This window comes from Myodes glareolus, chromosome 8 (genome assembly GCF_982192425.1).
Source record: "Myodes glareolus chromosome 8, mMyoGla1.1, whole genome shotgun sequence".
NCBI lineage: Eukaryota > Metazoa > Chordata > Mammalia > Rodentia > Cricetidae > Myodes > Myodes glareolus.
In genome coordinates this window covers 110,654,703-110,681,932 of record NC_142033.1, presented here as the reverse complement: position 1 = coordinate 110,681,932, position 27,230 = coordinate 110,654,703, and the positions used below count along the sequence as shown (strand labels likewise).

The following is a 27,230-nucleotide window of genomic DNA, read 5'->3' as shown; positions in this document are numbered from 1 at the left end:
GCTCATATAGAGTACTAATTCTAAAGAAAGGTTTCATCTATCTTCCTGTACATGATCTGAGATTAAATCTCTCTTAGTTTTCTACAGTGAACTATGAGCAAGTATAACAACAACTTTTGCAGTCTCCAAAAGTAGAATGGGGTCCTACAACAACTACTTCTCCATTACTATGGTAGCATCACTATGATAAAAAAATCATCTAAAGATCAGTTTGGGGCTACAAACTGCTCAGAACAATTTTAGGTGGCTATCTGCAATGATCCAGCCTCACAAACTGCTCTGGCCTGGACCTGAGACAAACACTACACTTTCCAATTATGTAGATACTAGATAACAAATGATAAAGATACTACTCTCAGGACTAGACAATTAACCATAAATTTTCTTTTCAGGATTCCCTAAAGATGCTGTCTTCCAAAGAAGCCCAATATTTTAAATATAAAGAGTTTTTGAAAAATAAGATTATAATATATCAATAAAACAAAAGACATAATTTTAAAGGAGTTTATTCTGGACCACGGTAAAGGGAAACAGTGCATTTTCTATCAGAAGAGTCTGAAGCACCTGCTCTTGTTGCATCAGTCTTGAAAATAGAGATTCCCGAATATTGTTGATTAGCTTACTTTCTCTATATAAAACTCAAGACTCATAGCCACGGCATGCAGATTCTCTGCATTTTGGTTAATCTTGTTATCACCTGTGATATTAGATACTTCATAAGACAAGAATAAATAACCAACTTTGGTTTTCCTCAATTACAAATTAACACTTTTCCTCAAACATGGTGAGAAAGAGTTTATATTGGGGACATAATGTGAGTGAATGGGGGGTGAGAACACAGGTTACTTAAAATACAATATGATGGTACTTTCATGTAATTTTTAAAGTAACAAAACAAAATTAATTCATAAATAGAGACAATTTCAAAACACATTTCTGGAAAGATCATGTGGTAGTTTACAGCAATACTTGGAATTATATGCTATGATTAGTGTTGGATGCTATCCTATAATACTTGGTCTTGCTTTGGAGGTAACTATGACCAGGTTCTATATTATAAATATATTTATCTGGAAGTCATATATAAGCTATAACTGGCTTAGAAGAAAAATAAGACAACATAAGAAAATTTAGTCTGTATATTCAACATTCCAATGTTGCACAAATACAGAATATTTAGTCAGCCAGTCATCCTTGAGGAATATATAAAGTATGACCAGTAGTTTAACCTTATAAACTCTGTTGTCACTGCTCAGAAACCATAAAATATATAACATGAGTTATCGAAAAGATTGCTTATATCCACTGACCTTTATCTCTCATAGCCTTTAATGAGTTCTTATCAGGTCTCATGAGAATGATATAGCACTTAGGGACAAAGATACAGCCTAGGAGCCCTGCACTGGAAGCCAAAATGGAGGAGACCTCCACAGCTACCATGACCTTCCCCTTTGTACTGTGGTAGACAGGGAGAAAAGTGACCCAGACACTGCAGAACACCAGCATGCTGAATGTCAGATATTTGGCTTCATTGAAAATGTCTGGCAGGTTCCTGGCCAAAAAAGCTACTGTAAAGCTCACTATGGACAGGGCCCCAAGGTACCCCAGGACACAGTAGAAGGCTGTGACTGAGCCCTTATTGCACACAATGATGATTTGACCATGTTCAGACTGTGCATCTGTGTCCACAAAGGGAGGAGATGTTCCAAGCCAGATTCCACAGAGGATAATTTGTATAAATGTACAGATGGGAATGATAAATTTGAGTGCCCCTGATTTAAGCAATTCCCTCATCCATCTTCCTGATGTAGAGATCTTGAAGGCCAGGACTACAGTGATGGTTTTGGCTAAAACAGTAGACACAGACACTGTGAAAACAACTCCAAATGTGATCTGTTGCAGGATGCAGGTGGCTGTGTTGGGCTGACCAATGAAGAGCAAGGAGCAGAGAAAAGAGAAGGCAAGGGAGATGAGCAGGACGTAGCTGAGGGTACTGTTATTAGCCTTCACAACAGGAGTATTTTGGTGCTTCACAAAAATCCCAAGAATAATTCCTGTAAATGTACACAAGCAAAGTGCAATGCCAGCCAGTGCCATCCCCAAAGGGTTTTCATATGCCAGAAAAGTTACAGATCTTTGGAGGCATTGTGTTCGCTCTGTGTTGGCATACTGATCATCTGGACACTTCACACACTGATCAATATCTGGCAAGAAAAGTAATGTGACATCAGTACAACTTCAATGATTTTCATCCATTGTCACCCACCCACTGAAAGTAAAACATTTGGAAAAGTAATCTAGCTATTCTTCTGATCACTGAATACAATGAATAATAGGATACTGCTTTTAAACTTTTACCTAGTTAATACTACGTTGGTGTGGGAGAATTGTCTGTATTCTGTCAATCATATTTTAATAAAACACTGATTGGCCAGGCAGGCAGTAGAGGCGGGAAAGCCAGACAGGAAGTAGGGGTGGAGCAAAGAGACTGGGAGTATTCTGGAAGCAGAAGCACCCTCAGCCACTCCTGCGCAGACCACCTAAGAGGCAACATGTAAGCTGTCACACTGAGAAAGGTACTGAGCCCATGTGGCTAACATAGATAAGGATAATGGGGTAATATATGTTATAAGAGTTAACAAGAAGCCTGACCTAATGGGCCAATCAGTTTAAAATCTTATGGAGTCTTGTGTGTGATTTTCTTGGGAGTTGTCAGATGTGGGGTACCGGGCGGAACAGATACCCCAACAAGCCGGCCCCCATGTTACACTACGTACCCTCTTTTGTACTAAGTAAATAAACAATATTCTTTTAATTTGTCATAAAACGTCTTTTCTTATTTCCATATGAATATATCATATAAAAACAAAAACAAAACATGAACATCAAAACTAAATAAAGCAAAACAAAAAAGAGAAGAAAAAGAAAACTAGTCAGGCATGGTGGAACACAGTTTATTCCTTCAATTAGCAAGCGAGGGTTTTGAATCTCTGAGTTCCTAGAAAGAATTGCTTACAAAGTGACCTGAAGGACAACCAGAAGTACAAAGAGAAACCATTTCCTGAAAACAAACAAACCAAACAGATAACATACCTATTCTCATTGTATATTTAGTATGCTATGGTAATATAGGGTAGGATTTCATAAAAGCAAACTCCTATTATTCTTATTTCTATAACATTTAATAGTCATGTCTCTAAAACCAGGGCGTTTGGTGTTGGTTAAACAATATTATCATTTCTTCCCATGGCAGACATACACTTAAGCAACTAAATATGTTGAGAGTTGTGATTCCCACTGATGAATGTGAATTCATCATCTGTTAACAACTACCCAAGCTTATGTTTTCAAAATTTCATCTCGTGTTGTTTTTCAACTTAACACAAAGTAAAGTTCTTTTTGAAAATAATGTCAAGTGAGAAAAGTCTCAATCAGGCTAGCCAAACTAGTCTGGTAAAGGGTTTAATCAATGATTATTTTAAAACAATCTAGCTTTGTTAGGCTGTGCCAATGTGGGAAATTGATCCTAGGTTCTATTAAAAAGTGAAATATATGAGTCATGGGAGCAATATAGTAAGCAACTTACATGCTAATGTAAACAGACTTCAGTTTCTGCACCTAGCTTTCTTTTGCAGGTTCCTTCCATTACTTCCCTTCACAACAGACTGTAAGCTTGAAGGTAAAATAAACTTTTTCCTTCTAATGGGTATTTTGGTCAAGGTCTATAAATACAATTGAAAGCTAATTAACGTATTACCTTTCGTGTTAGACATAATCTAACATCAATTTTGGGAGAATACATAGCACATTTATATTGCAGTAAATCAGATCTCTGGAACCTATACACTGTTGTTTTTAATTATATAGTATATATATATATATACATATATATATATATATATATTCATCAAACTACCATAATCGTAATAATTTGAAAACTGCCAAGAGAACAGAGGTGACATATAATATCATTTCTGGAACATGAGATTTCTATAAATGAGTTTTATCTCCATCACAGAAAATGTTAATTTTTTTTAGTTACACAGTAAAGGTAAATCTGCTCGTTCATCTTTCCAGATGTCCCAGTCCCAGTTACCAAAAGTTCCTTGTATAGGATTGGGAACTTGTGGTCTGCCTCCAATTCTGTTTAGTACTTCTATTGGTGTCATCCTATTTCTGTTTACATTTGGGTGGTCATATTAATGCGACTTTACGGTGCAGCTTCTGATACTACTGGAAGAGACGTCACAAAATACTTCTTGAAGATCTGGCTCCTGCAGCCTTTCTTTGCACTCTTTCACAATGTTCCCTGAGCTTTAGGTGTGGAATTGTTCTATAGTTATAGCCATCATTGAGCCTAGGCATCAAAACTCTGTATTTGTGGGGCTGGAGAGATGGCTCAGAGGTTAAGAGCATTGTCTGCTCTTCCAAAGGTCCTGAGTTCAATTCCCAGCAACCACATGGTGGCTCACAATCATCTGTAACGAGGTCTGGTGTCCTCTTCTGACCTGCAGACATACACACAGACAGAATATTGTATACATAACAAACAAATAAATATAAAAAACTCTGTATTTGGATTGGTTCTGTCTTCTTTAGTGGATTCCATCTGTTACCAGTTGAACATTACTTGATGACAGGTGAAGATCACACTTTTGTTTGTGTATCACCATGAATGTTTATAAATTGTTGTTAGGAATTATGGTAATTTAGTAAAGTAGTGGTTATATAGTCTCATCCAATAACCATGATTTCACTAGTACTTAGGAATAAACTAGACTTCAAATATGATGCATAAAATGTCTGTCTATTAAAGAGATTTTAAGTCTGGTTAAGGAAATGTCATTTTCCATCCATGAATGGGTAGTGTTGTTGCAACCTCAGGGTTATAATGTAATACTGGCAGTTGATGTGGTTCATAGGAATTATAAATTGTTATAACCATTGGTTGTCTCTTTCATTTGGAAGCTTCTATGATGCTTTCTGGCACCATGAAAGTGATTACTCAGGAATAGCGCTTACATAAGTTCCAGCTCAAGGGTCTCTCTGGGTTCCATTTCGGGAGTTCATGGTAACATCAGTAGCAAGAGCTTGCATTCCACCTCTTTCGGAAAACACTGGGCAACAGCTATAGGCTTTTGTGCAGCCCTAAACAGTAACTTAAAAAGGCTTCTCATGTTTGATATTTGGGGTTTTAGTAGGAGGTCTTTGACTCTTGGATGTACCACCACCATACTAGGTGAGAAGAGTTCATTAAAACTATAAATGTGGTCTTCTTCATAAGAGAGCTGAGTAGTTTGTTGCGTACTACCAATGGTTAACCATGAAAATATACATGCATACATACATACACACATGCACAAGCAACATTATATGGACTGAACAGATTATGTTTAGTAATGTGTTTTTTGTACACATATATGCACCATAAACAGTTCCTGAATGCCAGAGGCCATGGACTTGAAGGAGAGCACTGGAGCATTGTATGATAAGTTTGGAATGAGGAAAAGGAACAGATGGATGTTACAATTATAAACTGATGTGAAATTTTCCTCTGTATACTAGGAATATGTTTTTTTCACCTTTGGTTAGTAAAAAATATACTTTGGCCTATGGCAGGACATGATATAGCTAGGTGGGAAAACTAAACTGAATGCAGGGAAAAAGAAGGTGGAGTCAGGCAGATGCCATGTAACTGTCAACAAGCAACATGGGAGGTAAGAAACCATAAGCCTTGTGGTAAAATTTAAAATAATGGAAATGGGTTAATTTAAGATGTAAAAGCTAGCTAGGAATATGCCTGATCCGTTAGCCAAGCAGTGTTGTAATTAGTAAAGTTTTCTGTGATTATTCATGTCTGAGTGGCCAGGAAATAAAAGAGCAGTCTCCATTTACATAATGGCTCATGATGTTTGGCAACATACATTCACATAATGTCTAATAAGATTACCAAAAGGGTTTCTGGCACACAAAAATGGGAGTCAATAGGAGCATCTTGGTAGCTGTATTTTTCCAAATAAACTCTGGTTGCAAGCACAGGTGCACCTTCTTAAAGAGAAGGTTTCCTGGTTCATACTGGTGACATCAATGGCTCTAGCTCTTTCAGGAGGTTCTGCTACTGTTGACAGAGGTTTCTGCGCTGCCTGGTCCCACAGTCTTTCAGTCCCAAAGAAATACATGGAGGGCCATTACATTAATTATAAACTGGTTTGCCTAGTAGCTAGCTCAGGCTTCTTATTAACTCCTTCTTCCATCTTAAATTGGCCCATTGTCCTTGTCTATGTTAGCCACGTGTCTTGGTACCTTGACTTCAAAATTTGAGTGTAACCATATGTTACTTTGGAAAAGAGGACCTGCTTTTGTTTCCACAGAAGATGAGAACCTGTGGGCTCCTTCCAGGCTAGTGTGATTTGGTGATACAAGAGTCCCTGATAGTTCTCCATGAACCATAAAAATACTTTGCCCAGCAAACAGCAGGAAACAATTTGTAGAAAATAGTGCTAAAATTTCCAAAATGATAGTTTATAAATATTTGTTTTCATCAAATGGGATTGATTATAAGTGGTTAAGTCACAGTAAATCTCTTTCTGAAAAAGGATGGGATATGATATAGATATGAATACTTTACATTGGTATGAACTTTGGTTTACTGATACAAATTCAAGGTCAATTTTGTTTATATATATATATTTCTACTCTTGTTTAATGTATTATGTTTATGCATCTGCTTTTAAAATATAGTATATAATTTAAAATTACAGATTAATAGACAGTTATTCATAATAGTCAAACTTGTAGTCATGTTAGTTGTGTTTTCTAGATATACAGAGATATATTTCAGTAAGATAGATAATCATAAATACTTCAAAGCCCTAGAGAATAAGGCATTTAAAGTGTTTTATGACTTAGACTTTTCTCAACAGTGAATCATGTCTGCTTCTGGCAGAAGCAATTACTTCAGAGAGGTTGATGGGCATTGAAGAAACTCATTGTAGAATTTGCTTCAATATAACAAGGTTAGCCATTTGGGCAAGAAACTGCTCTTGCCTGGACTGCTTGACGATACACTGTGTAAGCTAGACATGCAGGACCCACAGAAAAATGACTACTACTGAAATTTCCAAAATAATGTAAGACAATTCTTCAGGGTTCCTGTCTCATAAAAGTGTCTGCCAGACATTCTGCAGGACAGAGAAGAAAGTGACTGTCAAACTGCCAATACAGGCAAAACAGTCTTCCAAATTTCCTGTTTCATGCAAATGTCTGCCAGATACTATGGAGATCCTGCTAGATAATGAAGTAATTTAATTGCAACTTCTTGAGCAAACCTCTATTTTGATATGCAAAATGGTTGTAGCACGAATTCTCACCAGTAATAAATAATTGTTCCACATTCCCCATATCTTCACCAGAATTAGATGTCATTTGTTTTTTGTTTAATCTTGGTAATTGTGACTTGGTAAGATTTCTTAAAGCAGTTTTTAATTCGTATCCCTATGATGTCTATACTATTTAAACATATTTTAAAAAATTTCCCCTTTCATCAGAATTTCATCTTTTGAGAGTTCTGTGTTCACTTTCTTGTTCCAATTTTAATTTACTTTTTTACGTTCTTGGTGCTTTTTTTTGGTTCTTTCTATATTCTAGATGGTAACATTCATCAGACATAACAACCATAAAAGTTTTTCCTCTCATTCTGTAGGCCATGTCTTCAAAAAATGATGGTAGTTTTTGTTGCACATAAGTTAATACCAACTTCTATAGAACTGAACTTGTGAGTTCTCCTGTCAGCAGGAAAAGGGATTCACTTTTGTGCAAATTCCCACCATGATTTGTTATTTCCTAATGCCTACCATTTTAATTGATCCAGAATGAAATCTGAATGAAGATGTGATTTGTGTTTATCTGACACTCAGTGAGCTTGATTACGTTTTAATACTTATCAGTCATTTCTATTTCATTTTTGACATATGACTGCTTCTTCAATTAGAGCACTTCATAATTTCAGATAAATGTATTAAAACATTTCAGGATATTAACTGAGTTAAAGTCAACTTGACACAAGAAAAAGTCATTTAGGGAATAGTACTTACAATTGAGAAAATGATCCTTTAAGTTTGTCTATAGATAAGTATTTACTGAATTTTCTTACCTAATGGCTTTTAGTTGTATTTCCAGCACTTTGATGATGGTACCAACCTGGGAAGGTGGCTCTAAACAATGTAAAAAGTCAGGCTAACATGCTATAATGAGCAAACTAGTCAGCAGCACTCCTGCACGGCATCTTCCTCCACCCCTGAGTTCCTCCTCTGGCTTTCCTTTATGATGTAAGAGTAATGTAAAGTCATGGTGAGTTTCACAAACATATATAATGTTTTTTATCAAGCCTAATTCCTATTTCTCTCATCTAATTATTTTTTTCATCATTCCTGAATCTTTTCCCCAACTTTTTAAGAGATCACTGAGTTTATTTATTACCTTATTAATGTTCCTGGATGTGGCATCATCCACTGAACTATTCAGTCTCTCAGAAACCAAGGGCCCAAAATAAACTGACACAATGACTTCTTATTCACCATCAGTTGTCATATTGTATGGATGTGAATTCATGATCCAATATTACATCTACTCAGGGAACTTGAATATCTTGACCTTGTCCAGGCCTTGAGCATGAAGTCACAGCTGGGTGAGTCATGCATGCAGCAGTGCAATCACATTTGGAAAACAGTTTTTTTCTGCAGTGTTTCCCTAACTTTGGTCCTTACAATATATTTAATCATTCTTTGATGATGATCTCTTAGCAATTATTTTACGGGACTTCTTACTGGTGTATGCACAGATTCTTATTCTCTGTTTGTTAATCTCTTGTAGTTCTCTTTATTAACTGCCTTCTTCTAAAAAACGAAGTATCTTTTTTGAGGGATGATAACTACACTAATCTATGAGCTTTATGATAACAACTTATAATGAGCTTTATTATTATGTCCACTTAGAAAAATGATATTTTCCATTCTCACCTAGGACCCATTCGGCTACATGTTTCTGGTCAAGATAATTGCATCATACACAAATTCCCTATAGTACTGTGGGCTTAAATGCAATTAGAAAGTGGTTAGCTACTCTCATATCTATTGATTACCAGTCAGCATATTCTCAGAGGTGAGTTATTTATTTATTTATTTTGCACAACTGATTCAAAGTTACTCCAGTGCCGTGTGAAAGTATTCCTAGGGGGACATGAGTGAACTGCTCAACCAAGCTAAGTCTTCGCAGCACAGCCCTCTAATGACACCATCAAAACATCAGTTGTTGAACCAATGAGTTTTATTTTGATCACTCCCAAGAATGATTATTCATAGAAGATATGACTTATGGTGGTTTGAAAGAAAATGTCCTTCCTAGGCATATATATATATATATATATATACATATATATATACATATATGTATATATATGTGAATTATTAGTCTGCTGTGGGTGGAAATATTGTTTTTAGGGGATAGCACAATGCTGGAAGTGAGTCATTAGGGTTAGCGTTTGAGTTTTCTGAAGACCACAACATTCACTATTCTCTCTGTACCTCTCTGTCACTGCCTCCCTTGCTCCTGCTAGTGGATAATGTGAAAATTCTCAGATATGTGCTAGGAGGTATACTGCCTTTTTCCCCTCCATGGCACTGTGATAGAGGAAGTATGTCACTGAGGGTGATCTTTGAGTATTCAAAAGTCTACCTCATCATTCCTTCATTCCCTTTCCTCCCTCCCTCCCCCTCCCCCTCTCTCTCTTTCTATCCTTACATCTTTCCTCCCTCCATACCTCTTTCAGCTCCTTCTGACCTCCAGCCTGTGGGCCAAACGTCATGTCTCAGCCTTCTCTAGAACACTGTGATTATATTTATATGCTCTGTTTCCCACCATGGTGGTCATGGTCTCTACTACTACCTGGAATTCTGAGCCCCAAATTAAATTCTTTCCCATATAAAACACCTTAGAAACGGTGCTCCCTTGCAATAGAAAAGTGAATAGGACATGAGTAAATGACCTCCAACATTATAAGCCCAGCCAATAAGAGGTGACAGCTCACAAAATTTGGAAACCTGGACCTCTTAATACAACTTGTAAACAGCCTTACCGTTTTCTTAGTTTCTCAGGTTGCCTCACAGTTTGTTCAGATTTACCTCTTATTCTTTTAGTATGCTTCTCTTCTTTTAAAGTTTTTCTCTGTAATCCTTCCTGCTTGTCTTGACTTTGAGAGGCCAGTTTTAATGTCTCTAATGAAGTCCGTGGACTTTCTGATTCCTTTGAGAATTTTACATCCCGAAACTAAGAAACTTTCCTGTGGGATGGTATGTTTTACTGCCATTAGAATATCCTGTGTCTTAATGAGCTTCCCTTACATGATGGAGTTTTCATCTAGGAAGAAATTGCTACACTAAAGTAAAACTCTTGATAAATGTTCTCCCTAATATTGTTCATAAAAAACTTTCAACTCTGTGTTGACTAATCAGTAGCAAGAAAGTTTCCCGGTCAGTTCCTGCCTACTATTATTATGTCTTTATGACTCAGGTATATTTCATCTATAACAACAATAGGATCTTATCATCAGTTTGGGAGAGTGATCAATAACAATGAAAATCACTTGTAATCATTGGGATACCTATGGTACCCAACTGCCCATCTTCTTTATACAAGTAAATACATATGTGACACTTGGTATTTTATCTGATAACCTGGGGTGAATCAGTTAGTCATTGTCTGTATACATGAATTCTGCATTGAAATTCTTGTTAGGTCTTCAAATTTTGGAAACTTCTACAAAAGTTGGTTTCCTAATGTCATTGTCAAAAACAAAAAAAAAATTAGCTTTAACTATCCTTTACTCTGCACATCAAACCCCACCAAACCCTTCCCGCTCCATTATTTCCTTTCTTAACTTTAAAGCATCATACATTCTAGCTATTACTTCTTAAATCCCCACTCATCATGGACCCTCTCTAGTTTCTTGACTTCTATGGGTGCTCCAATTTAAAAGCATATCTAAAGGTTTAAAGTTAGTATCTGGTGTGGGAGAATTATCTATATTCTGTCAATTATGTTTTAAATAAATACTGATTGGTAAGAATTTTAAAATTAGCTATAATAGTAGCAGTCCCCTGGTTTATTTTTTGGCATGTTGGCTTTTGGTAATAAGAAGAGCCTTATCTGGGTTAATTTGTGTCCTGTTTCCTTTATGAATGTATTTAATGCATATAGAAGAATTTTTTGTGTAGTCTAGAAGACAAAGAATCCTGTCATAAATGAGTAAAGATACTTTGACTTGATCCTTTCCAATCCATACCACCATTTTCTACTTCAGTCCCTTATCTCTCAAGCTAGGACTTCCAACATTACAGAACAGAAACATAGAGAATGGATGAACTCCTCTTGTTCCTAAGCAGAAATATTTTGTGTCTCTTTTTAGTGTGGTGTTGTTTGTTGCTTTTATTATTTTGAAATTTGTCATCTATAAGACTAAATTATCCAGAAATATTATCATGAAGAATTTTTGGATCTGTTTTAAGACCTTTCCAGTACCTCATTATATGATCATGTGGTTTCTATCCTTGAATCTACTTATGAAGTAGGTTAGAAACAACAACTTATGTATGTTAAAGAATAATTGCATCTAAAGGATGAAGCCAATATTATCTACATGTTGGATAATGTTTCTTTTAGTTTTTACTGAATTTATGTTACAAGTGATTCAATGATGATTATTATGTTAATTAGGCAGATTGACATTTTATATTTTTGGAGGTATTTATCTTGCTTTCATCAAATAATTTATTATATACTAAATTTTACATGATCTGGTATTTTTTTATACTTGATTATTCTAAACTGTACTAGCAATCATTTGTCCTGTCCTTTGGCAAGTCATCATATGTTCTAGCATATTCTAGCACAACCCCACTTAAAGTTCCTTGGTTTACTCTCAAAATACATGTAACATCACATGCTTCATCCTGCATGGCTTTGTGCACATAGTTATTAAACTTTATGTATAACCCTAAATGTACATCTCCACAAATTTTCTTCCCTACTCACCTTTGAATTACAGAGAGTAGGAAACATAGCTTTTCCATTGGAACCCATCTATGCCACGTATTGTTATATATGAGACTATGAATTTCTTACACTTCTTGTGCTTTGTTTACATATTTTGCCTGGAGGTTGGTCTGTGCAGCAATAGTATATGTTGCCCACAATGACCAGAATATGACTTCAGATACTGTGAGATTATAGTTACACAGTTGCAAGACATTTGGGCACTGGGAGTCAAATCTAGGTCCTCTAAAGGGACTGCCACTGCTCTTAACATCTAAGTCATCTCTCCAGCTCCCAAATTGCATAAGAAAAATATACTATCTCTTAATATATGATCTATTTCAACAATAATTCTGAGAACTGAAAGAGTGATCCTGTGCCAGATTACTGGTTTCAATATCAGGTTAATACAGCTCCAAAAAGAATGGGCAGCAATACATGTAAGCATATTCCACCTGCAAATTTCTCTAAAAGAAATCAAAATATAAAGATATCAAAAGTATTAAGTAAATGACTTATAATCATAAAAAGCTACCAGATGTGCCCTATCTCAAGGGGATATGTAGCTGATGGTTATTTATTATGAATACAAAAATCTTAAAAATATACTGTAGCAATTGTCTTGTGCTTGATTTTTACTTTATTCCATATATTAAAGCAAATGTGGGTACCTCATCTTGAATTCACACACCTGTTCCATTGGAAATTTCATTATTTGGGCAGGGGTGGCAATCAAAACAGCAGACTGCTTTGCCTTCCTGAAGAGATTTCCTGAATCCAGGACCACAATTTTCACTGCATACAGAGATTGGCGTCTATGCAAAGAGAATCAGAAATGTGAGGACATATGAAAATTAATCTGTTGACTGAATTTTATGAGAATAACAGACCATTGAAAATTTAATTTTATAAACCCATATTCAATTAATTAAGGAATAAAAGCATAAATACACCTCATAATATAATATATATATACATAGTACATATATAAATGTACATACAAACACATGCTTAGAATCATGAATATGCAAGGGGAAGAATGTAGTAGTACTTGCAATAATTAACTTATGAAGAAAGTATTGAAATGTAGAAATTAAGCTTGTAAATATGCCAGTGCAGTCATCTTTTAATTTATGAGAAGGTTTGAAACTCATTAAAGGTGCTTTTGATTTTTTTAAGTCATCTGTGTTCTGAAAAGCATAATGTGACAATGCCACCCACCTCTTGATCTCCTGTGCTCCATTCTATCCTGTCCTCCAACAACGACAGTTGTTGGCCAGGTGGAAGGTATGGGGAAAATGTTCCTACTTTTACTTTATATCCCAGACCTTGAGGAAAATTCCAGAAGTTCAAAATGTCATACTCGACATATAATTTTTCTGAAGGATTTAAGGTTATTGAATCTCCACCAGGATTAATAAATTTAATGTTCTTCAGGATGTGGTTCAGCTAAGAAAGATGCAAGATTTATGATAGGCATGCTATGGCTAAAGAAAAAAATTGAGTTATTCCATGTTCACATATACATTAAATTGTTTTTCAACATAAAATATCATTACAGATATATATCAGAAAAAAATGATGATTATACTGAATTAAAAATTCAACTATTCTAATACTATGTGAGTATAATATCCAGATAAATCTCTGATTCATTATTCATTCTAAAGGTTTTCAGCATTGGACATCAAATTTCATGATGGTTAATTTAAACATGAACATGACACAATCTAAAATCACACGGGAACGAAGTCCCAGTGAAGAATTGTCTAGACAAGTTTGACCTCTGAATACTTCTATGCGTGATTTTGTAACTTGAATTAACTGAAGCACAAGGACCCTCTCTGGTTTTAAGCAGATCATTTCTTGAACTGGATCTGGACTGAATATGTTGGAGGGAGCAAGATAAGCAATAGTATTTGTGCAATAACAAATTGCTCTGTTTTTGACTCTTGATCTTGGTGTGAAAAACTGCTTCTGTTCTGGCCACCTTAAGATTTCTGAAATGATGGATTATAAACAGAAATTGTGAGTCATATAATCCCTTTCTTGTTTAAGTTACTTTTGCTCATATATTTTATCACAGTAAAAAGAAATAAACTTAAGACAATGTTTCTAGCAGACAGTTTGGGGAGATATTTTAGATTATATTGTTTAATACTCTGTACGCTATTTAGGATTCTGAGACATCAGTTACTCCTTGTTAATATTGAAGAACTCCATGGGAAGAGGTTAGAAGTTTCCTGTTAGAGCCTTAGGAGGGCAGGATACTATTGGCCTCTTTACCATCACTTTTCGCCCTAATTTCTAAAGTATTTCCTTCTATGAAGATCGCATCTTGATTACTATAGCCACCCAGGTCTATATTTTTCTTTTTGGAAGTAAACTAGTACAGAAAAAAATCTCTTTGGAAAAAATATGCCAAGATACTCTTTTAGCGCGCCTGTGGGGCCACTTAATTAAGTTGCGTTGGTAAAAATGTGGTTCAAAATAAAAAGGCATTACCTTCCAGTGGGGATATTTCATTTTTCCTCCAATTTTCATTGCTTGCTTATCTACTTGTTGCATAAGAATCCTGTGGAGGGTGTGGGCCACAGCATACACAGCATTGTATACATGGTAGCTGCCATCACTCATGGCGGTGTCAAAGTGGTACCAAGGTAACCATTCCAAGGAACCCCTAGATGAGCAATTTTCTATTGGTTTACAGGAAGCATCAGAGAGTGTGCAATTGAAATAAATCTCCCACACTCTTGCAAGGAAAATGTCTTCTGGGTATTTGGAAGGGGTAACTGTCTTTACAAAATCTTTAAAAGTGGAAATCTCACCATGGTGTTGGGAAAAAATAAGAGTACCATGGAATGAGTCAAGAATGAAATGTCTCATAGCAGTAAATACTTCCCATTGTGAAGTGGTGACCCAGATTCTCCATGGGAGAATGTGTCCCCATACTCTGAAGAAGATGCCTAAAGCTGAGTCAGTGTCACCATAAATAATAATAATTTTTGCTGAGTTTGTCACAATTTGGCTCCTGTGGGCATAAAATTCTTTGTTCAACAAAGGGTTGACTGGGATCATTTCCGTGAAGGCTACACAGACTCTGTTTCTTTCCATCTCTTGTGCCAGTTCTGAGAGAAACTGAATGCCTTTCTCTTCTGAGATGGCAAGCCCCACCCAGTTCCATCTGAAATGGACCATCAATGATACCATGCCTAAGACCAGAGACGAGTCCTTGGTGGCCATCTGATACACAGAAGGAAATTTCCCAGGATCATTCAAATTTGGTTCAAATGGTCCAAAGGTCAGCTAAAGAAAAGAGAGCAGGGAATGACATGAAGTTAGGAGTTTCCAGAAATCATGGACTCAATGAGTGTGGAACAGAAACTTAAAGTTTTGAAAAGTCAGATTTGTATTTCAAGTCAACTCTAACATCTGGAGAATATTTCAGAAAATAAGTTGAATATTCACTTTTTTCATAAACAATTGTGTGTATCTCATGCAATTAATGCATATTTCACAAACTGCAAGTGGATATACCAATAAAATCAGAGTACAAGCCTCAAACACTATGTGTTTTAAAAGGTTGGTTGGTTGGGTCTGTGTGTGCATGTCTGTGTGTGCACACAAGTGTATGTGCTCATGTTTGTATACCTGCCTATACATGTGAGTGCATTTAAAGTCTAGAAGAGGAAACTGGGTATCCTTTCATTTCTTCTACATATTCTAAAAGTAGGGTCTCTCTACAACATTGGGATACGTGATTTTGACTTGTTTAGAAGACAGGAATTATTGATTCCACAGGGACATGTTATCTCTGCTCCCTATCTTGAGGACATGGGTAGTCCTGGCACCCAAACTCTTGTCCTCATCATTACACAAAAAGCACCTAGAATCCTGGTCCATCAACAACACCAAGACTATGTATTTTCAACAATACACAAGTGAAATCTTCTGTATGCTTCTCCTTGGTACTCAAATATTGACATTAAAGGAGAATTCTTTTATTGTTTTCATTAATATAATCTCACCAAAGGATAGTTATAAAGTCCCAGAAATGTGCCAAATAGGGAAGAAATGTCCCATGTTGGTCCTGTGATTGCAGCCATAGACTTTTCCTCTCTTCTGCAGGTGTAGTTTGGGATGAATTTTTCCTTGCCTGTGAGCCAAAAGTGGATTTTCCAAGAACTGTCTTGATCCTGTGGCCCAGCAGTGTGGATATCATATCCCAGAGATACATTAGGTAAAAGAAGTGGGTTCCTGTTGATCTCCTCAATGGCAAAAATCAAGGCTATTGCAAGCTGGTAGTTGCTGGAACTGATCCTGTGTAAAGGACATAAGGATCATTACAGAACAAATATTCAAACACCATTGTCTTAGAAATGAATACAGTAACTGACATACACTAAAATGAGTTTCCCCTCACAGAGTCTATATTTAAATCATTTCTTATTGTTTGATGGTGTTGCAACATAAGATTGTTTGGAGGTCAGAGGGCTGGTTATGGCCATGTTTACTAACAATTTCCTTCATGAGGATAGAGCAAACAGACTATCTTTCAATCATATAGGGGCTAATGCCTTGTATAATATTATACCATTTACTTCATCCATTTCCTGTATGAGGATAGTGCAATAAGACTCTCTTTCATTCATTAAGCAAGCTGTCATTACACGATCCTTGCATGCCTTTGCCTTTGTATGCCTATACTTCACAAAAGCAATCAGTATAATTTGTTGATTCTTGGGATGGGAAGTATGTATGTTGTGGGAGCCATACTGAACCAAGAGTTTCTAAAAGGCCCCTATGAAAGAACAAAGGAAAATTTAGCTCTATGTCCTTGTCTAAGTTTGTCCTTAGTACAGTCTTTCTAGGGTTCAAGCCAGTGCAATAAAGGAGTCAACGTTGAGTTTTATTACCCACCTCTTTCCCCTGGGATGTGGTTATCAGTCCTAAGGCAGCTGATTCTGAGATATCCTTTGTTCACTTTGAACAGCATTGTCTGCTGTAACTTTCTACTCACTCTGGGCATTTTCCCACTGCAGTGAGTTTATAGGATGCCATACTTCTTCACAAGCTTGCTTGGCACAGGTCATCAGTTTATTAAAGACTTTCTGGTCCTAGATATTGATTCTGTCATTTGTACTTCTCATTGTCATTCCCTTAACCAACACCTTCCCACTTGGGACAATTTTTCGTTCAACTTCAGGTCAATATGTGGTGAGTGTATGTATACACTTGCATATGTATGTGGTGTATGTATACAATATATGTTTGTGTATTTGTGGTGTGTACATGTTATGTCATGTATGTATAGTGCATATGGGTATATGTACTTAGTTTGTATGTGTGTGTATACATGCAGATGTGGTGTATCAAGATATGTACACCAACAGAGTCCAGAGGGCAATGCCATATTTATTCTGTTACTGTCCTATCCTCTTAAGACAAGGTCTCTCAATTAAAGTGAAGCTTGTACTTATAGCTACACAGACCACCCAGTAGGTTCCTGGCAACTTGTCTCTGCCTCAAACACTGGGTTTACAGTCACATGCAGCCATGCCCTGCTTTAATGTGAGTTTTAGAGTTTCTATCTCAGGGCCTCCTGCTTGTCTAGAGACTGTTCTTCACATAGCCATCTGCCCAACTTGAGGACACTTATTTTATAAGGATGAATTAACAATGAAGTAGTTTACTTTTGGTGATATATGGCTTACAGATCCTTTATTTTATATGTAAAGGAATACAACCAAAAATTTGCTTTGAGAATTTCACATTATTTTGTATTATGTATTTAAATTAATTATTTTATTATATGTATACATGTCAGGTATTATATATGCTCACATATGTACTTGAAGTGCTCCTTTATATGGTCATAAGGTGTCCTGCTCTCTCACTCTGCAGGTTTTCCCCATCACACAGCATGTCTCTCTGCACCTGGAACTACTCTGACAGGCAAGAAACCCCAGAGATCCTGTACCATACTTCGCACTGCTGGAGTTGTAGGTGCACAAGCATTTGCGTGGATTCTAGTAATCGGAACTTAGGTAGCCATCTTACTTGTTGTTAGCCATAGAGCCAGTTCCATAAGCAGCTTGAAGTGTATCTTCACTTGCACTCTGCCATTAACATGAAACCACACTGCCAACTGTTGCACGCATCATGGTTGCTTTACTTCTTTCTACTCAAACGCTTAGTTTGCTTTCTTGTTCCATATATAATCTGTTATTTCTCATTCTGGCCTTTTTATTTAGTTTAACCTTAGTATGTTCATAATCTTCATGCTCTAGATCTCTTTTACCTTTGCTATTAGACTTTAAGTACCATATGCACTTCTAATATACCAATGGAATATGGTATGGGAAGTCCTTCTGTATATGTGTTGCTTTTATTGGTTAATTAAGAAAGAAGATTCTTTTGGCTTAGCAGAATAGATCTAGGCAGGAAAACTAAACTGAATTCAGGAGAAAGAAGATACAATCAAAGAGAAGTTATGGAGCTCCCAGAAGAGAAAGATGTGAGCCATTAGTCTGAACCTTGCCAGTAGGCCATGAACTTCATAGTATAATGTAAAATAAATGGATTAGTTTAAGATAAAAGAGTTAGCCAGAAATATGCTTAAGCTATTGGCCAAATAGTATTGCAAATAATAAAGCTTCTGAGCGATTATTTCATGATCCAGACAGCCAGGAATAACAAGCAGTCTTCCCCATCAGGAATACTTTTGATTGTTTCTTTTAATGTTGAATTACTATGATTGTATCATTTTCCCTTTCCTTTCTTCCCTCAAATTCTTCTGTATACACATCATTGATCTGTCAGTCCATGGCTTCTCATTTCTTCAAATGTTTTCACATGACTGATATATAAACAGAAGACAACAATTGATATTCAAGGTGCCAACTCACCAGAAATAATATTTAATAGAGGAAAACACACCTTGCAAAGCCTTCAGAATATCTGTTGCTTCTACTTATAATTTTAAATATGTTAATGGCATTCTTTCCCTGATAGCTGTGGCAAATCCTTCACTGCCTGTATCTCATGAATAAAATTCCTGATTGAATGAGCACTTTATATGTGAATTGTCAAGGAGGTGACTCTTCCTTATCTGTGTTGTTATCATGTACAGAGTTTTGATGAATAAAATAAATACAAAGAGATGCTGCCCAATCAGAGATTATAAGTTCCTATTAAGAATGGTAGCACAACTTAAGAAAACAGCTGTAATTCCACAGCTGCAAAGATAACCATATACTATCAACTGACATAAAACTGTAAAGTAGCTTTAGATTATGCTATGTGTCCTGCTAATGGATTCTATGGTATTTTTTCCAGAAAAATGCAAACTTATTCACAAGAATATGTAGCCAGCTGTCTGACTTGTTGAGCCAAGGTAAATAGTGCAAAGTAATTTAATCATGATGCCAGAGACAGTAATTAAATCTTTGCATGGATTTTTTTTGTCTTTGTTCAAGATTCACTATGGGACAAAGATACTCTATATAGCCAGGGCTACAAAAAAATATAAACTAACTTCATAGCCTCAAGAAAGTGTTAAAAGTTTCCCTTTCTATGGTCAAGGGTTACATGCAGGAGAGAAAAATATTTTTTAAGATTTAAAAGGCCTTTTAATGTTACTCTATAGTATATTTATCCTTCATATTGCTTCTTAAAGATATTTACAACCAACTATGGCATTGCTTTGACTATGTTTGCTTGTTAGTTTGATGTCTACTCAATACAAGCTAGAGTAATTTGAAGAAAAGGAACTTCATTTGAGAAAATATCACCTCTAGATTAGTCTGTGAGTAAAGCTGTTGTGCACTTTCTTGATTGATGATTGGTGTGGGATAATCCAAGCTATGTGTGCTGCCGATGCTGGGCTGCTGGTCTAAATGCAGTAAGAAACAGGCTGAATGGTGGATATAAAAAAATGCCAAGTGAGCAGAATACCTCAACGCCCTCACTTTAATATCCTGCCTCAACTTTCTTCTGAAATAGGGTATGACCTGAGAATTGTAAGAATTGTGAGAATTGTAATTGAAACCTTTTCCTTTTCATGTTTCTTTTGGTCATTGTGCTCAACACATCAGTGAGAACATCTTCATCCATTTATACCCTGGTCAAGAGTTACATTCAGTACAGAAAAATATATTTTAAGATTTAAAGTGCTTTTGAATGTCACTGTGCTTTGGAGAGTGCCTTAGTGAACTCCTCTGTGCTTAGGCCCCTGCCCCCTGCCTTGCAGCTCTGAGTTGGGAAGGACTTCTCAGCAATGCCTCTCAGTTTGTGGCTCAGCACTCTCTCTGATCAGAGTTGCTCTTTGTAAATGAAGAGTCTCCAGGCTAATAAATCTGACTTTTACAACCACAAACCACAATGTTTAAAAATGTTTATACAATAGAAGTATAGGAGATAACACAACTCCTTGATTTCTTTCAGTCTCCTTGGTAGTTTAGTCTTATAAGACTACCTATATAGATAACTGAAAGTCTCCTCTTTTGCAGCTGTGAGTTAGGGGATTGACTGAGAGAAAGTGCTCTTTTCTTATACATTTATTAATCTGTTTCTTATCATTTATTTCAGAAATGGTATGTGACCCTCAGTTACAATGCCTAAAACATTTTCTGGGTCTTCATAAGCTGTGAAGAAGAAAGAGAGCAGGGAAGAATTCTACATGAGAGAATAAGAGTAAAATCAGGAAAGTGTCTGTCCGCTTTCCCTCCTTATCCCTCAAATAGAAAAAGTCTAGTTTCGTGACATTGTGGAGCTTTTCCCCAAACCCTGCCTACAGCCCAAGAGTTGGATCTTCCTCGGCTGTGATAATATATATATATGTGTATATATATATATAGTGTATATTCTCTAAATGCAAACATATGCTTAATTTTATAAATATAAGCTTTTCAATCAGTATATTTCCTGTTTATATGTTTTATGACAAGGTCAACAATAAATACACTAACATGGGTAGAGAAAAGCCCACTATGCCTCAGCATTATACAAAGAAACTGAGGTAAATACACGAGGTGCCCTTGAGTTGTGGGCTGACGCAATAGATCACAGTGAGGGAACTGCTCTGCTACATATGAAACCCTGACCCAGAAGCAGGTCATCTATGAGCGGTTTAGCACAGGTTCCACATGAACATGCATTTGAGCATTTGACGTGACAGGCGAGAGGGCAGCCCCCTTTCCTGCTGCAACCCGTTTCCCAGAATGAATGGCTCTCCACAATTAAAAGAAACAAAAGATTGGATATCATTATTGTTGAATGTGAACATATTTGTTCCTAAAATTATGCACAATTGAAAAATATTAAATATTCACTGGAATAGTCAGTCAGGTAAGCAATGTCAGGACAAACATATTTTTAATTTAGGGTGAATTTCACATGAGTATGTATTGTAATTGATCATTGCTGCCTTTCACTCCTTACTTCATCACCCTCTCAACTTTAAGACCTCCTGTTTAGAAAACTATGTCAAGTTAATACTGCCTATATATGAGTTGGTATAGGACTATTACAGGATCATGGCCAGCCTGCCAAGAGCTACATCCAAAGCACGATGAGTCTAGCTCCTCCAGCATATCACAACCCTCTTCTTCCCTCAAGACTTAAGGAACATCATGAAAGAGAGGGTGGAAAGTCAAACTAAAATGTTTAAGGAAATAAAAATGAAGACGTTTAAAATAGCAATAATATAGGCTAATATGTAAAATTATGATTTTATCAATTTAAATTTTAAAGGATCAGATTCAGCTTGGGAGGAGTGATTAGAGTAGTCCCTTTTCCTTGAATAACACATATTCACAGAGGAACCATGTAGAGCTGTGACCTTACTAATCTACTATTAAACATCAAGCTTTTGCCAGCACTAATGACTTTTGCTCATGTTTAAAAATACGTAATTAGGTGAGAAGTGATCAATGGTTCTTGACCTCACAGATTTTCAGACAGTCTACATTTTGTTGGCACTGTGCCTCTTGGGCATGTGGTAGTATAGCATGTCCTGGCGATTGAAAAAGAAGCTCAGCTTATTAACTCATGGTTGGGAATTGAAAGGCAATGGAGAAAAGGCAAGTGTTTCCCCACCTCCTTGCTGGTTGTGCCCTAGATGTTGTAAAATTGCTCACTAGTTCTTACTCATTTCCTCCAACTCCTTGAACCAAAGCTGATCAGCCAGCATTGTATAGCTATAACTTTGGAAGGGGAGTTTAAAATACAGCTCAAGAAATACTTAAACTCAGAGAAGTATGGGTGAGAAAGCAGAAGTGTGTCGTTTTATACTGAGAAACTCCTACATGACAGAGAGCTTGCAATGCTACCCTGAGGAAAGTTCCTTTGCTCAATCACAGAGACTTTGAATGATTAACTCTATGGGAATTCAACTGTACTTGAAACCTAATTTGTTAAGTCAAACACTAAGAATCTGGTGTGGGAAAATTGTCTGTTTTCTGTCAATCATGTTTTAAATAAATGCTGATTGACCAGGCAGGAAGTATAGGTGGGGAAAACAGACAGGATGTAGAGCTGGAGCAAAGAGAGCAGGGGTATTCTGGGAAGCAGGAAGCTCTCTCCGCCACTCCTGCCCAAACAACCAAAGAAGCATGTGATCTGCCCCGCTGAGAAAGGTACTGAGCCATGTGGCTAACATAGACTAGAATAGGCTAACGTAAGTTATCAGAGCTACTACGAAGCCTGAGCTAATGAGCCAATCAGTTTATAATTAATGCAGACTATCTGTGTGATTTTCTCTGGAACTAAATGTCTGGGGGACCAGGCAGGACAGAAACCCCAACAAGTCCGGCCCTCATATTACAGAATGGCACCCACGTGGATAACTGAATTCACAGAAAGCCTGAGGAAGCTTGGGAAAGAATAGAGTAAAGCATGTTCTCTTGTTAGCGGCATTTTCTCAGGTCTGCTCTGCTTGCTAGAGGCAAGCAAGTACTCTCATTTAAGAGAGGCTTCCTGACTCAGCTTTAGCTGTAAAACCTTGCAGTTCCTTTAAAAGGTCCTGCCTTGAAACATTTAAACGGTGTTAATGAAAAGCTGAATGCATGCTTTTTGATCTTCAGCTGTAGCAGGAAAAAAAGCTGTGCTGTTTTAAAATGCTGGCTTTCTGGGCCATCCCTCAAGGGCAAACTCTGACTCTTTCAGGCAGGTGATCTGACTACGAAGCATTTGAGTGTGGTTTCTGAGTGCACTGCTGCAAATTGCTTACTGGCAAGAACCTTGAACTGCCACAGAGTTTTGGCAATAAAAATGGCTCCAGCAGTACCTCTGCCATGAGGCTGGAAAGCTAAGACAGGGGCTGGACCTAGCCATCAAAACCATGGCTTTAACTCTCTCCTTAAAGGCTCATGTAGTCAGAAAAAGAGAGATATACAGTAAAGAGAGAATAAAAGAAAAAAGCCTCTAAATGGTTTACAGTGTGTTAAAAATATATGCAGGCTTGAAAAAAAGGTTAAAGTTCTTAAAGTAAAGAAAGAAAGAGAGTAGTTGGGTGTGGTGGTACACAACTTTAATCCCAACACTTGGGAGGCAGAGGCAGATTGACCTCTGTGACTTCAAGATGTGGTAGCACACACCTTTAATCCCAATGCCTGGGAGACAGAGACAGACAGATCTCTGTGAGTTCAAGAACAGCCTAGTCTACAGAGTGAGTTCCAGAACAAAGATACACAGAGAACTTGTCACAAAAAAACCAAAAGTTAAAAGTAAAAATAAAAGAAATAGAGGTTAAAGTAAAGCCATGTAAATATGAAAAATACACATAGAATCTTGATACTGTATATTATTATGCTCTCTTTGAATTGTTTGAATGCTAAGGAAGGAACAACAGCTGCTAAAAGATATATGCCTATAAATGCTGCTGAATTAATCGAAGATAAGTATTTTGAAAATACCTTGACTTCAAAATTGAAGTCAAAAGGTATGTTACTTTGGAGAAGAGATTTTGTTTTGGTTCCTCAGAAAATGAGAGGCTGTGGATTCATTCTGAGTTAAGAAAAATCAGGTTTGATCAAGGAAGACCACCTGAGAAATCTCCAGTAGGAACAGATGGCCTAGATGTCTGAGTTCTACATCCAGAACAGATTCAAGACTGCTGCCTGAGATGATCAAGACTCACAAGATACTCCAGTCAGGACTTGATCATAATTCTAAATTTTCTTTAGGTCCCCATAAGATTATCAGCGCCCCCAATCAGCCGGAAGTAGCCTGGAATACTCTGCCCACATTCTCAAAAAATGAAGTAAGGATATTTCCCTTTGTTTAAAAAAAAGAGGGGGAAGTGGTGCAGGAAAATAGTCTGTATTCTGTCAATCATCTTTTGCATAAATTCTGATTGGCCAGGCAGGAAGTACAGGTGGGAAAACTAGACAGGAAGTAGAAGAGGACCAAAGAGAAAAGGAGTATTCTGGGAAGCAGGAAGCTCCCTCTGCCACTCCTGCCCAGACGACCGAAGAAGCAAAATGTGATCTGCCCCACTGAGAAAGGAACCTAGCCATGTGGCTAACATAGAAAAGAAAAATGAGTTAATATAACTTATAAGAGTTAGCAAGAAGACAGAGCTAATGGACCAATCAGTTTATAATCTTATGGAGACCTCTGTGTGATTTTCTCGGGACTTATTAGCTGTGGGTACATGACTATTTAAGTCTAAAAATAAGTGATTTATGATCATAAAGTGCACTGCATATATTCATCCTTATACAAAATAAATACAAACTTATCTAAGTAGTTTATAAAGAAACAATAGATGAAACACAATTGTGAAACTGAAGATTGAGAAAGAGGCATAAAGAACATATAAATATCTAATAGGACTTAATATCTGCTCAACAAGAGGTTAATTGGGACTGTCATGGAAAGAGAGCCAACTTTCCAAAACTACTAAATCCATAAAATGTAGAAGAGAAGCTACAATCACCACTTTAGTGAACCTTCAAAGTCTTCAACTGTATGTGTTCTTTCCAAGTTCAGCACATCACACTCACAAGTGTTTAAAACAGACAAACACAAAGTCATTTTACAACTCTTGGAAACCTGTGTGTGACCATTATTTAGAATAAAAGAAGAAGAGATAAAATAAATAGCCACCTTGCAAGAATATATTCTTAATTTAGCCTATACATATACACTCCTCCAAGAATCAACAAAATATTGAAGTCATAATGTGCAGTAAGTCATGGGCTCACTTCAAATCAGAAAAACTGTTGTCAACAAAAGATAAATACAAAGTGGCCTACATGGTTATTCAGGACATGTCAAGTGACTAAAATAAGCATGAATTAAATAATTTGAAATTGTATATTTTTGTCAAAGAATTTATTACTTAATAAAATAAATTTGTGTACTTTGACATAATTACACCTTATTTTTCACACAGTGCATCATTTCAATTCCTTGAGAATACAAAATTGCTATTGGTTCATGCACAAAATTAGACAAAATGTCAATAACTTTTCATCTGGACTTATATCTCAGCTTCAGATAAAGCAGGTTTGCCATTTTTCCTCTGTTCTGGAAAGCTGCATTATTACCAGATTCAACACACACCACAAATGACAGCTGTATTTGGATACCAAAGGAATTCAGGTCAGAAACTTTTAAATCAAGCTGTCTAGAGAACTAAATCTCTCTAAGGATTGGCCATGAGTAGGAAGCCATTGGAGTCAACACAGCAGGTACCTCAGAGACTATAGCATGCATATGTGACTGACAGAGTTGCTGAAAGTGAAAATGAGACCAACAAAAGAGAAAATGAAAGAAAATGCCATAATATCTGTCAACACTTAGGTGTGGGGGGAATTTAGATAGGTTTTAAGCAGAAACAGCTGTCTCTTCTTCCTGCTGTCTCTCTTCCCAACTGAATACAGAAGCTATGGGCAACACCTGTCACATCAACCTCTGAAAAGAGGTGTAAACTGAGCTCCTATTGGCATCTTCTATGTTCAGAGGAGCAGAAGGATCTGTGGAAGTCTTTCTCATTCATCAGATACCTCTTTGATTGCAGTAGTGATATTTTGGGCAAAATGTTATATTGGCATCTGTATCACAGAGAAACTAGAAAGAATGTAAACATCACAACAGTCTGTCTATAGTCCCTGGCCAGACAAGCGTAAACAAGATACAGGGGCACAACTTGTAGAAATACTGGTCTGCATAATGTTTTAAGTAACTAAATACAGTAGGTTATCTTACCAAGAATGTGGCATATATAGTATCACATAGTTTGTGTAGTATTAGGAAGTGCACAGAAGGAGCCCTGTACCCTATATTGTAGAAGAAACAATGTTTTATCACATTTTAGTACTGAATTATACACATGCCTCCGACTATGCTTCTTAGTTACATCATTAGGTTGCTGCACAGAGATTGAAAGATGGACACATGGGTTAGACCTGGCTGCAGAGTGATTTTGTGCTCAATCACCACCCAGAAAAATTAAAGTCAATAGGTGAAAATGAAAACCTCTTACCACATTGTAAGGAGAGAAAAGTCAGGAAGAAAAAGATGAGATGTATTAAGGGTGCATCCTAGAGAACAGGGCTAGGAAAAGAAGGCTGGAAACACTTACCATAAAGAAATGTCTGCGCTCTGTGATCCTTCAGAGTTTGGAGAGGTTTGAAAGGTGTAAAGGGGTAAGAAGGCACTGATCACCATGTCTCCATCCTGGTATACATTGTCTGTCCATGAGTACAAACACCTTGGTATACCAAAATTGCACTGGAGCAAAAGAAGCTTCATAGTCAAGAAGAAAGAACTCAAAGTCAGCATTGTCAGAGTTTCTCTGATCACAAACGGAACCTGCAGTGGTGACAAATGCACACTCTCAGCAGGGAGATGTGTGAACCTGCGTGTGGCTTATAAGTGTTGCAGATAGAGGAGGCTACTCGGCTACTTATTCTCTCCACATCAGATTGCTACAGTCCCCTGGAGAAATCTTCAACAGTCTACCCTCAGGCTTCCCATCTGAGGACTTCTGTCCAAGTGACAAAAACACGTTGGAAAAATATGTCTGACTATCATCTCTCATGATGTTTGTATCATTATACCATCCAAGTCTAAGAACAGCAAATCCACAGGGACAAACCCAAATGAAGAAAATTGGCTACACAACTTGTATTCAT

General features: G+C 36.8%; 1 protein-coding gene across 1 annotated transcript; it reads right to left on the bottom strand.

The window, feature by feature from the left end:
• Positions 1–1,296: 1,296 nt before the first annotated feature.
• Positions 1,297–26,877, bottom strand: LOC148121270 (vomeronasal type-2 receptor 116-like). Its single transcript, XM_087909507.1, has 6 exons — positions 26,678–26,877; positions 16,116–16,407; positions 14,593–15,393; positions 13,309–13,536; positions 12,779–12,902; positions 1,297–2,204 (listed from the first exon to the last, which is right to left on the bottom strand). The coding sequence occupies exons 1-6, from the start codon at positions 26,875–26,877 to the stop codon at positions 1,297–1,299; spliced, it is 2,553 nt and encodes an 850-aa protein (XP_087765633.1).
• Between the last annotated feature and the right edge of the window lie 353 nt (positions 26,878–27,230).